The sequence below is a fragment of the Chanodichthys erythropterus genome, chromosome 11 (genome assembly GCF_024489055.1).
Source record: "Chanodichthys erythropterus isolate Z2021 chromosome 11, ASM2448905v1, whole genome shotgun sequence".
Classification (NCBI taxonomy): Eukaryota; Metazoa; Chordata; class Actinopteri; order Cypriniformes; family Xenocyprididae; genus Chanodichthys; species Chanodichthys erythropterus.
In genome coordinates this window covers 2,315,402-2,328,293 of record NC_090231.1, presented here as the reverse complement: position 1 = coordinate 2,328,293, position 12,892 = coordinate 2,315,402, and the positions used below count along the sequence as shown (strand labels likewise).

Sequence of the window (12,892 nt, the reverse complement as noted above, 5' to 3'; positions counted from 1 at the left end):
AGAAAGTATCCACACCACCAGAATCCCAAGATCCCATGAAATCAACTGATGTGGATTGTGCTTTACTTTTTTCCCCTTTTAAATAGTCAATATGGTTTATGCCACATCATTGAACCATGATTTTCTAATTTCTGTTTAATTGCAATTATGTTTGATTGAATAGTCTGCGTTAAAGATATTTGAGTCTCATAAAAAGACTCTTCATGTGATACTCTTCAGTTACAGAAGTTATTTTCATTGTACTTTGATATAAGTACATTATATGATGAAAACAGAACAAAAAAAAAAAAAGAAAAGAAAAAAGAAAGAATCCTTCACTCTTAATTTCTGCTGCAGATGAAGTTGAGTCTGTCAGTCTCAGGACGGCTGATCCAGCGCTGATCTCCTCCAGACTGAACTGCTCCAGATCTCACTGCAGAATCACAGTCCTCTCCTGTGCCGTTCCCTGGAGCCCAGTTCTGATAGCACACGGTGTCTCCGCTCACCCAGTACCAGATGCCCAAAATGTGGGAGTGACGTAAACCCAACCACACCTCCCCAGTAGACGCCTGTTTAACCACATTCATCAAACGACGCTGAATCTCTTCTGAATGAACAGAGACCAGATCCACATGATTCTGTCTGCAGTATCTCAGAGCTTCAGACCACGTCAGATTCTGTTTGATCAGAATCAGTTTTTCTGGACACAAAACAAACCACAAGCAGAAACTAGAGAGAGACTGATCAAAAACAACATGCAGAACAAACACTGTGGAGGAATTTGTCATGTCAGACATGTAGTGTGAACTTTAAAATATCTGGAGGTGATGGATGGATTGTGTGTGTTTGTGAGGACCTGCTCACCTTCATGACACACAAAAGGAAACTGGTTGTTGTTGTCGCAAGAGACGTCTATCCATTGTCCCTGAGTGTTCAGTTCGATCGCTGTACAGTTTTCATTTCCTCCAACATTATTAGGTTCATTAGACCTCCAGTATCTGAATGAGGAGTTACTCTGATCTGACCACTGCCATGAATCTCTGACTCTGAACAGACCGATCCAGACCTTTGATCCAAATACGTGATGATCATTGATGAACTGCTGAAGCTGTTGACTCTCATTCTGGTTCCTCACACTGACCAGATCAATGTGATTCTGTCTGCAGTAACTCTGAGCGTCTCTCCAATTCTTCATCTGATTGACAAAGACGAGTCCTGTGTTCGCTTTAAGAAAAACAAATGGAAACAGATTCATGAATCAGTTTGTTCATTATTCTTATGCTGCTTTATGGTTTGATGTGAATAAGAGCAGCAGTGGAAACATCAGAAACACGTGTCATTCAAAGACTGTTTCTACAGCTGATGATATTAAATATTCACTATATATTCATGATGATGGGTTGGGAATTATTGGTGGGTTGGGAATTATTGACAGCCGTAACTTAGTGTCACATTCTCGTTCATTCCGGACTCCATTTCCCATAATCCTCCCTGCCAGTCTCATGCACACTCCACACCCATCACCTGTTGCCACATACAGCTTAGCACTTTACCTGGACTATAAGAGACTCACACACACACCACCTCTTTGCGAAGTCTTGATTCACCGGCGGCGGCTGGAGCGGGTTGCTCGGCGGCTGGAGCTGGGAGCTCGGTGGCGGCGGCTGGAGCGGGTTGCTCGGCGGCGGCTGGAGCTGAGGGCTCGGCGGCGGCGGCTGGAGTGGGTTGCTCGGCGGCGGCGGCTGGAGTGGGTTGCTCGGCGGCGGCGGCTGGAGCTGAGGGCTCGGCGGCGGCGGCGGCTGGAGTGGGTTGCTCGGCGGCGGCGGCTGGAGCGGGTTGCTCGGCGGCGGCGGCTGGAGCGGGTTGCTCGGCGGCTCGGCGGCGGCGGCTGGAGCGGGTTGCTCGGCGGCGGCGGCTGGAGCGGGTTGCTCGGCGGCGGCGGCTGGAGCGGGTTGCTCGGCGGCGGCGGCTGGAGCGGGTTGCTCGGCGGCGTGGAGTGGGTTGCTCGGCGGCGGCGGCTGGAGCTGAGGGCTCGGCGGCGGCGGCTGGAGCTGAGGGCTCGGCGGCGGCGGCGGCTGGAGTGGGTTGCTCGGCGGCGGCGGCTGGAGCGGGTTGCTCGGCGGCGGCGGCTGGAGCGGGTTGCTCGTCGGCGGCGGCTGGCGGCCAGGACCGTTGAAGTGTGTGTAGGGCTTTGGGGTGAGGTGAACTGGCGAGGCCTGATAAGCTGCCGATGGGGCTGGACAAGGATAGCGCTGGTTCTCTTTAATTTCGTCTACTTCGAAATTAGAACCGTTTAAGAAGAGAATTAAATTTAGAGAATTGACTAAGGAGAAATTACAGGCTGGGTTGTTATAATGAATCATTTCCTTGTCCAGTCCCATCAGAAACACAGCATTAAGACTGGCGTCCGGCCAGCTCACCAGATAACATACCTCCAGAAACTCCTCCACATATCTCTCCAACGGTCTGCCACTCTGCCGCAAACGGTAAAGTCTTTCCTCCGCCGTGAGAGACTCTGGGTAAGCTGGAGTCAGAAGAATACCCATTTTCTTTTGTGGATCTCCAGTCGGTATTGGTCTGTTCTTCTGTTACCGGTGCTGGTGCTGCAGTGATGAGTCGTAAACGGATCTCCACAATAATAGGTATTTTAATCAATAAAGAGGGAATAACACCAAACACATCAAACATAACATTATAACATTTAGAACAGACAAGGAGTGAAGGGAGTGAGTCCATATATATAGGGAGTGCAAACGAGGAAGTCCAGGTGATGGTGATGGGTGATGATGAGGAGCTGACGAGGGAAGTGAGTGCAGGTGTAGAAACAGGAGGATCATGGGAAATGGAGTCTTGTAGACGAGGGAACTGTAACATCAGCATTTATTCATCTTTGTTAATGTTAATTTCAACATTTACTAATACATAATTAAAATCTTGTTAACATTAGTTAATGCACTGTGACCTAACATGGACAAACAATGAACTGTATTTCATTAACTAACATTAACGAAGATTAGTAAATACAGTAACAGGTGTATTGCTTATGGTTAATTTATGTTAGTTAATACATTAACTAATGTTTAACTAATGAACCTTATTGTAAAGTGTTACCATATGAATGTTTGTTGTCATTGTAGGGAGCTGAACTTACTGTTGTTAGATGATTTGCAGATGAAAGTGAAGCTGTTACTACATGGAAAATCATGCCATTGTCCATTCCACATCATAGCACAATAATCTCTGCCTTCAGGTTGTCCAGATCCCCAGTTCAGATAGAGCACAGGATCACCTGAAGACCACTGCCATTCATCAACACTCGTCTTCTTCAGCCCAATCCAGACATAGTTATTAGGATTAGCACTCACATTCTTCAGCTCGTTCATGTCGTTCATGTTGTCAACGGTGGCCAGATCTGTGTATTTCTCTCTGCAGTATCTCTGAGCTTCAGTCCAGCTCTTCTTCACGTTTATAAAGTGATACTGACGCTGAACACATTCAGATACGGAGCAGAGAGCTGTGAAAGAGAGGGTTTGATTTAATGCTTTTCATAACAGAGTCAAACCTGATGAAACTATAAACCATCAATAAAACAACAAACACACTCACCAATGAGAAGAAGAATGAAATATAGAGTTTGCTCCATTTCTGAGGAAGAAACACATTGAAAAACTCAGATAATCCCATATTCATCTTGGAGTAAAACATGATCATGTCATTTAAAAAAACAGCAGAAAAACAAAATTCACAATCATTCAGACAATATTAAGATCTCAAAGTCTAGTTGTGTTTGAAGAATGAACATGTGAGTTGTTCTTACTTTAGAGGTCGTGTGTTTCTGTCCTGAGTCTGATGTTTCTGTCTGCAGCTTTAAACAGTGTGATCATTATATCTGCTCTCATCCCTCATTCATCATCACATCATTTGTGTACTGCTGTCAACTAATTTTCCTATTTTTCTTCCTCCTTATTTGTATATTTTTCCACCTCTCTTTTTTTATTTGCATATTGACGTCTGTGTCAGCCTTTTGACATTTTGTAGAGGTAAAAGAAAGGTTCATTGTTTCCAGTTTTGTCTCTTGTTTCTTAGAAAAAATGTTTCTTCAGAAAAAATCCTTAGCATTGAGCCCTGAATGGTTTCAATAATTTTAATATTTTCTGGTATATAAGTTACCCAGGAGCTCTGTTGACATAGACTTAGCTAACGTTAGCTACAGCTTGATGAATTGAGTCACTGAACACAGTAGGAGAGAACACAACGTTAGCCAGCTAGCTAAAGCTCCGGTGGAAATCTATTAGCTAATGCTACCGTTTTTGAGGAGTTAGATTTTGAGGTGAGGGGACTGACAAGGCAGAAGGTAAAGTGGTCCACTGTTCTTGTTTCACACCTTTGCTAAAATGTCTTTCTTCACTCCAGAATCGTTCACACTTGATTTAACCATCAGTCCTCTAGGGCATAACTGTGAAAACCCCCTTATGCTGCGTTCACACCAAACGCGAATAGAGCGTCAAATTCGCGTCTACCGCGTCTAGTTTGCCGCTTGAACATTTTGAATGCATTCGCGCGTCTAGAACGAAATAGACGCGCGTAAGCGAAATTGACGCGCGTCCGAGGCGAGTGGGAGGGGCAAGTGCTAGGCGGTTGTCTGTTTGCAAGATGGCTGATGTTGATCGTGCGTTCATCGAGAGAGCTACCACTTTGTATTTGCTCTGGAGAGCAGAACAGCGGCGTAGGAGTCAGCGTCGCGGGAAGGCCGCGGGTCGATAAACGTGTAACGTGATTTAAAAGTGAAATGTGCATTTACAACTTACCAGGTAGCCCAATCTCCTCACCGACACTCTTCCAAGCGAGCTCCTTTTTATTCCTGTCTGAAGTATGAACTTGTGTCATAAATCTCTGGGTGACTGCTCACTGATAATATCAGTCGTTCCTCCATTTTGAATGAGTGACTCCGGGCGGGCCTGCCGCCACAGCAGCAAGCAGGCTCCTGATTGGTTAACGCGGCGCGAATTTACGCCAAAGTTCAAATTTTTCAACTCAGGCGTCAAACGCGAATTCGCGTCAAACGCGAAATGCACAAAAAGCACCATTCGCGCGTAACGCGTATCGCGCGAAACGCTCAATTCGCGTCATTCGCGCGAACTAGACGCGCGAATGAGGCGAATTCGCGTCTTCCGCGCCGCGCTAAACGCCTCATTCGCGCCGCGAGACCTCCAGACGCGCGTAACCGCGTCTTTACATTGACTTAACATTGAAATCATTCGCGCCAGACGCTCTATTCGCGTTTGGTGTGAACACAGCATTAGAACTTTTTTTTTTTTTTCTCCCCAGAATGTACCATTTTTTTTTTTACTGTGAAGTTCATGGCAACCAAGCTGCTGGGTTTTAATGTAAATTTCACAGATTCTCAATTTCTGGTATGTTTAATCCATTTTGCTTGCATTTTGAAGTGAAGTGGTCAAATGTGTTACTATAAATATTCACTATTGTAGCAGACAGCAGCATATTTACAGTAACAGGCTGCATCATTAAACGTTCCAATAAGAGACGTTCCCGCAAAACTGACTGCCACCTTGTTCAACTGTCCAAACCTCCATGATCTGAATGTGGATTCACTCTAATCAGTCCAGATCCAGGGAGCAGCGGCATCCGTCCGATAAGAGTCCAGTCCAGATCCATTTTCCTCCAAAACCAGCAGAAAATAAAGTCAGAATTGCAAGTTACAAATTTGGAATTGTGAAATATAAACTCACAAATGTGAGAAAAAAAGTCAGAATTGCGAAATATTAACATGGAATTGTGAGGAAAAAAGACTAGATTGTCTAAATATTCCGCAATTATGATGACTTTTTTTCCTACAAATTATGATAAACTCACAATTGCAAGTCATAAAGTCTGAATTGCGAGATTTAAACTTGTGAGATTTAAACACAAATACAAACCCGATTCAAAAAAAGTTGTGACACTGTACAAATTGTGAATAAAAAAGGAATGCAATAATTTACAAATCTCATAAACATATATTTTATTCACAATAGAATATAGATAACATATCAAATGTTGAAAGTGAGACATTTTGAAATGCCATGCCAAATATTGGCTCTTTTTGGATTTCATGAGAGCTACACATTCCAAAAAAGTTGGGACAGGTAGCAATAAGAGGCCGGAAAAGTTAAATGTACATATAAGGAACAGCTGGAGGACCAATTTGCAACTTATTAGGTCAATTGGCAACATGATTGGGTATAAAAAGAGCCTCTCAGAGTGGCAGTATCTCTCAGAAGTCAAGATGGGCAGAGAATCACCAATTCCCCCAATGCTGCGCGAAAAATAGTGGAGCAATATCAGAAAGGAGTTTCTCAGAGAAAAAATGCAAAGAGTTTGAAGTTATCATCATCTACAGTGCATAATATCATCCAAAGATTCAGAGAATCTGGAACAATCTCTGTGCGTAAGGGTCAAGGCTGGAAAACCATACTGGATCCCGTGATCTTCGGGCCCTTAGACGGCACTGCATCACATACAGGAATGCTACTGTAATGGAAATCACAACAAAAACTGTTGGAAAAATTTTGGTCAGACGAATCAAAATTTGAAGTTCTTTTCGGAAAACTGGGATGCCATGTCATCCGGAGATAAAGAGGACAAGGACAACCCAAGTTGTTATCAGTGCTCAGTTCAGAAGCTGCATCTCTGATGGTATGGGGTTGCATGAGTGCGTGTGGCATGGGCAGCTTACACATCTGGAAAGGCACCATCAATGCTGAAAGGTATATCCAAGTTCTAGAACAACATATGCTCCCATCCAGACGTCGTCTCTTTCAGGGAAGACCTTGCATTTTCCAACATGACAATGCCAGACCACATACTGCATCAATTACAACATCATGGCTGCGTAGAAGAAGGATCCGGGTACTGAAATGGCCAGCCTGCAGTCCAGATCTTTCACCCATAGGAAACATTTAGCACATCATAAAGAGGAAGATGCGACAAAGAAGACCTAAGACAGTTGAGCAACTAGAAGCCTGTATTAGACAAGAATGGGACAACATTCCTATTCCTAAACTTGAGCAACTTGTCTCCTCAGTCTCCAGATGTTTGCAGACTGTTGTAAAAAGAAGAGGGGATGCCACACAGTGGTAAACATGGCCTTGTCCCAACTTTTTTGAAATGTGTTGATGCCATGAAATTTAAAGTCAACTTATTTTTCCCTTAAAATGATACATTTTCTCAGTTTAAGCATTTGATATGTCATGTATGTTGTATTCTGAATAAAATATTGAAATTTGAAACTTCCACATCATTGGATTCTGTTTTTATTCATAATTTGTACAGTGTCCCAACATTTTTGGAATTGGGGTTTGTATATATATATATACACATAGTTTATATATCCCACAATTTGCTGCAATCTGGATACAAATGTTCAAATATGTGGGAAACTTCCCATTTATTTCCCATAGAAATAAACAAGTAATTAAATGAGCAGGATTTTTTTAGTCCAACATTGAAATCATCACTTGTGAATCCTACAGAAGCACATACCAGCATTTCAACAGGAGAATTATGAAGTTGTATAGACCTCTTAATTCAGATTATATTATAGTGGAAGCTTGTAAACAAAACCCCTTCACAGTGTCACATGAATGATTTTACTTTTTAGTCGCACTTGTAAATAAAGATGATTAAAGTAATCATATACGCATATGGTTAGTTTTGATTGACAAAAAAACAAAACAAAACAAAAAAACAGTATTGGTCAGTCTCTGCTTTCACAAAACTGTGGAGTTAAACTCAATCTCAAACCATTTCTACAGAATTACACTCACATAATCAGCTAAAATGGGTGATTGTCATGTCACAGATTCTATTCTGTTTGTTTGAACTGTCAGATATAATAGTAATACACCAGATATATTAATATAAATTTTATTATCCCATTTGGAATTCATTTTTCTTCCCAAACCACATGAAACAGTGTGTCATCCATGTATGAATGGATCCGTCATTCATTTTAAAACATTCTCGGTCTGGACAATAAATGCTCTGCTAGAATGCATGTTAGATTATACAGCTCTATACTGTATGAGCTGAATCATCACATTGGAGTAGAACAGAACATTATGAACAAATGTTGCATAACACCAGTATTTCTATATTTTCTCTTTTCTATTTAAAAGTTTTAGTAATTTAGTTTTTTTGTTTGTTTGTAATTTTTTATTATTTTTATAAACATGTCTATAGTTTTTAAGTTTTAGTTATTTTAGTACTTAATCTAAACACAAATGAGAAATGTTGATTCTGTGTGGTTCTGTAGTTCAAAATGTTTAGTGTACAATTTGTTTTAAAAGTTCTACAGATTAAAACTGCTGGATCTCATGCTGTAGAAATACATTACTACAGTCAATAATGTGAAATTAATAACAGATTAGACTCCGGATCAGATCGGTTGATCAGACCACGACATGATGATTATATCTTTATCATCAACAAGTAGCCAACATCATCTGATCACATTTTCTCTTGCTGTTCCATAAACACAGTTACAGCAACCAGAGAAAAATTAACAATGAAAAGTCAAGAGTCAAACTGCCGAACTGAAGAAAACACTGATCGCCATAAAGGTGACAAATCAAACTATTATTTTCAATAAAACTTCAACACCTAAATCCCTGTTAATCCTCAATAAGAACTATTGCACAAGTATGACAAAAATAAAGTCAATCTGGTTTATAATAAGTGATGCCGGTAATGCTGTGTTTTTGGAGTTATTTAATGATGCTGAAGCTTGATGTCAAATAAATGTTGGGTTTTCACTTTCAACCAAAATTTGACATTTGAGCAACATTTGAGTCCACATCCAATGCCCAGTGAGAAGCTTCCCACTGAAAGCTTTATAAGAATGTTAGGGGATAATGTTCTAATGTTATCACTAAACATGTTTAGAATGTTTTTAAAGAATGTTGTCATGCCTTTCAGCAGAACATTCTGGGAATAAAAATTAAACTTGCCGCTGAAAACATTCCCAGAACATAAAAACATTCTAGCTGGGAACACAAGACAAGAATGAAGGAGACTGATGATACTCTAGTACATTAATTACAGAAGGCAGATTAAAAACTTACAGTAATAAGCATATGGTCTGAGATAGCAGTTTCTTCAACATAATCATTATCCCCAAAGAAAACACAAGTCAAGTGTATGCCCATGATCGTGTGTAGATCCAGAGACACACTGAGATAAAAGAATCAACTATACTTTGGTCATGGGTTTACAGGGAAAACAGAGATAGATATTAAAATCATCTATAATCAAAATCCTGCCAGGAACGACTACAGAAAAAAAAAAAATTTTTTACTTGCTTTTCTTCAAAAGAACATCTGTAAATTTGAAATGTATTGTGACTTAAAGCCACAGATTAAAACTCATTTAGAGTTCACTGGTTCTTTAAAATATAGTTACACTGATGTTAAAAAGATTCATGATACTCTTCAGTTACAGAAATTATTTGAAATTAAATTTCATTGTACTTTGATATAGCACATTATCTGATAAAAACAGTACAAAAAAACACAAACGAATACATCACTCTTCATATCTGCTGCAGATGAAGTTGAGTCTGTCAGTCTCAGGACGGCTGATCCAGAGCTGATCTCCTCCAGACTGAACTGCTCCAGATCTCACTGCAGAATCACAGTCCTCTCCTGTGCCGTTCCCTGGAGCCCAGTTCTGATAGCACACGGTGTCTCCGCTCACCCAGTACCAGATGCCCAAAATGTGGGAGTGATGTAAACCCAACCACACCTCCTCAGTAGACGCCTGTTTAACCACATTCATCACGTCACGCTGAATCTCTTCTGAATGAACCGAGACCAGATCCGTATGATTCTGTCTGCAGTATCTCAGAGCTTCAGACCACGTCATCTTCTGTTTGATCAGAATCAGTTTTTCTGGACACAAAACAAACCACAAGCAGAAACTAGAGAGAGACTGATCAAAAACAACATGCAGAACAAACACTGTGAAGGAATTTGTCATGCCAGACATGTAGTGTGAACTTTAAGATATCTGGAGGTGATGGATGGATGGATTGTGTGTGTTTGAGAGGATCTGCTCACCTTCATGACACACAAAAGGAAACTGGTTGTTGTTGTTGCAAGAGACGTCTATCCATTGTCCCTGAGCGTTCTGATCCATCGCTGCACAGTTTTCATTTCCTCCAACATTATTAGGTTCATTAGACCTCCAGTATCTGAATGAGGAGTTACTCTGATCTGACCACTGCCATGAGTCTCTGAACAGACCGATCCAGATCAATGATCCAGATATGTGACTCTCATTGATGAACTTCTGAAGCTGTTGATTCTCATTCTGGTTCCTCACACTCACCAGATCAATGTGATTCTGTCTGCAGTAACTCTGAGCGTCTCTCCAATTCTTCATCTGATTGACAAAGACGAGTCCTGTGTTCACTTTAAGAAAAACAAATGGAAACAGATTCATGAATCAGTTTGTTCATTATTCTTATGCTGCTTTATGGTTTGATGTGAATAAGAGCAGCAGTGGAAACATCAGAAACACGTGTCATTCAAAGATATATTAAATATTTACAATATATATTTATGATGATTTTGCTGATATAACATTAAGTATCATTTCTGAATTTCCTTGGTAATTTTATTGTAACTTTATATTTCTCAGTCATGTTGGAAAGGCTCAGTAAGGTGATTTTTATTGGTGGGTTGGGAATTATTGACAGCTGTAACTTAGTCCCGCCCCCAGAGTTTGATGTAACCAAGCCATAGATGAGTGTGTGTAATGCTGAAAACCCCCCACACACTATCACAGATATATATATACACTTGTTAATGCACCACATTGAGTGTTTTGAACCTTCTATTGAAACAACAGTGACTGGACTATTAGACTTTTGTGTATTCTTACTGATGCCCTGTGATGATCCCAATTAAATCAGAACCAGAAACCTACTGAACACTGTTATGTTTTGTTACATGTTTCTCTAGAATACTTGATTTAGACACAAAGATCTGAATGAGAGAAACATCAAACAAATGAAGATGTTTCACTGCAGCTGAATATGTTTGTTAACTAATCCAAAATGTTGGACTAGTTACATTTTGTAGACTAATAATATATACAAATATATTTTTGCAATATTATTGTTGGTGTTTGTCTTTGTCTTTCTCTTTTTTTTTTTACGTTGTAATGGATATTGTGTCTGTGAGCTCACTTATATTTAATCTTGATGTTTTTACTGGCTTTAATGAAAGCTGAATAAATCAAGCAATATCATTCAGCTAAAGGTGTTGAGATGTTTTATTACATCTACTTAAAAAATAGATTAATCTTTTTGAATTACAATCTCCAAACAAAATGACCATTTCATATTTTTTGTAATTCGGCTAAGAAAGTAAACTACTACACTAACAAGACAAGAACTGAACTTTGTTCTCAGGATGAGAGTTTTGTACATAAAAATGAAGATGGGGAAAGTTGTCATATGTCTATGCTGAAATTTTATGCATTCATTAATTCATTACCATTGGCCAAAACAATATAGTTCTTAATTCATAATTTACAGCATACATTTTATACAAAAATATAATTCTCTATGCTCTCTAATGGCAGTTTCCCACATTTATGAACAATAAAAGATCAACATTCGTTCAATACCAGTTTATTTTCTACACAGAAGTTTGAAGTGGACAAATATCTAGTCTCTCCATATGATTAACTTAAAAAGTAGCAGAATTTAGTATTTCATTAAAATTTTATACAGTGTATATTTTTATAAACTGAATGTTTATTGTCATTATAGGGAGCTGAACTTACTGTTGTTAGATGAACTGCAGATGAAAGTCAGGCTGTGACCACATGGGAAATTATACCATTGTCCATTTGAAATAGAAGCACACTCATTTGTGCCATCAGATTGTGCAGGTCCCAAGTTCGGATAGAGCGCAGGATCACCTGAAGACCACTGCCATTTATCAACACTCGTCTTCTGCAACCCAATCCAGATATAGTTATGAGAATTAGCACTCACACTCTTCAGCTCGTTCATGTCGTTCATGTTGTCAACGGTGGCCAGATCTGTGTAATTCTCTCTGCAGTATCTCTGAGCTTCAGTCCAGTTCTTCGTCATGTTTATAAAGTGATACTGACGCTGAACACATTCAGATACGGAGCAGAGAGCTGTGAAAGAGAGGGTTTGATTTAATGCTTTTCATAACAGAGTCAAACCTGATGAAACTATAAACCATCAATAAAACAACAAACACACTCACCAATGAGAAGAAGAATGAAATATAGAGTTTGCTCCATTTCTGAAGAAGAAACACATTGAAAAACTCAGATAATCCCATATTCATCTTGAAGTAAAACATGATCATGTAATTTAAAAATAGCAGAAAAACAAAATTCACAATCATTCAGACAATATTAACATCTCAAAGTCTAGTTGTGTTTGAAGAATGAACATGTGAGTTGTTCTTACTTTAGAGGTTGTGTGTTTCTGTCCTGAGTCTGATGTTTCTGTCTGCAGCTTCAAACAGTGTGATCATTATATCTGCTCTCATCCCTCATTCATCATCACATCATTTGTGTACTCTTCTAAGCTAATTTTCATATTTTGCTTCTTCCTTATTTGTATATTTTTCCACCTCTCTTTTTATTTGCATATTGACGTCTGTGTCAGCCTTTTGACATTTTGTAGAGGTAAAATAAAGGTTCATTGTTTCCAGTTTTGTCTCTTGTTTCTTGTCAACTGTGGGAGATGTTGATGCAGTTATTTCCTAACTTGTGCAAAGTAGCATGAATATATCCAGAGGCCCATCAATGATTCGAACAATGACTAAAGGTTGTTATATCAAAATAAAGAATTGCAAAATATATC

At 39.7% G+C, this 12,892-nt stretch overlaps 2 protein-coding genes across 2 annotated transcripts; both read right to left on the bottom strand.

Annotated features, from left to right (window-relative positions):
- Nucleotides 1-320: 320 nt before the first annotated feature.
- On the bottom strand, nt 321-3,622 carry LOC137030188 (macrophage mannose receptor 1-like). The gene is made up of 4 exons (XM_067400372.1): nt 3,586-3,622; nt 3,131-3,493; nt 844-1,203; nt 321-679 (listed from the first exon to the last, which is right to left on the bottom strand). The coding sequence occupies exons 1-4, from the start codon at nt 3,620-3,622 to the stop codon at nt 321-323; spliced, it is 1,119 nt and encodes a 372-aa protein (XP_067256473.1).
- Nucleotides 3,623-9,561: 5,939 nt separating this feature from the next.
- On the bottom strand, nt 9,562-12,321 carry LOC137030187 (C-type mannose receptor 2-like). The gene is made up of 4 exons (XM_067400371.1): nt 12,285-12,321; nt 11,830-12,192; nt 10,095-10,448; nt 9,562-9,926 (listed from the first exon to the last, which is right to left on the bottom strand). Exons 1-4 carry the CDS (start codon nt 12,319-12,321, stop codon nt 9,562-9,564), a joined length of 1,119 nt encoding a protein of 372 aa, XP_067256472.1.
- Nucleotides 12,322-12,892: the final 571 nt, after the last annotated feature.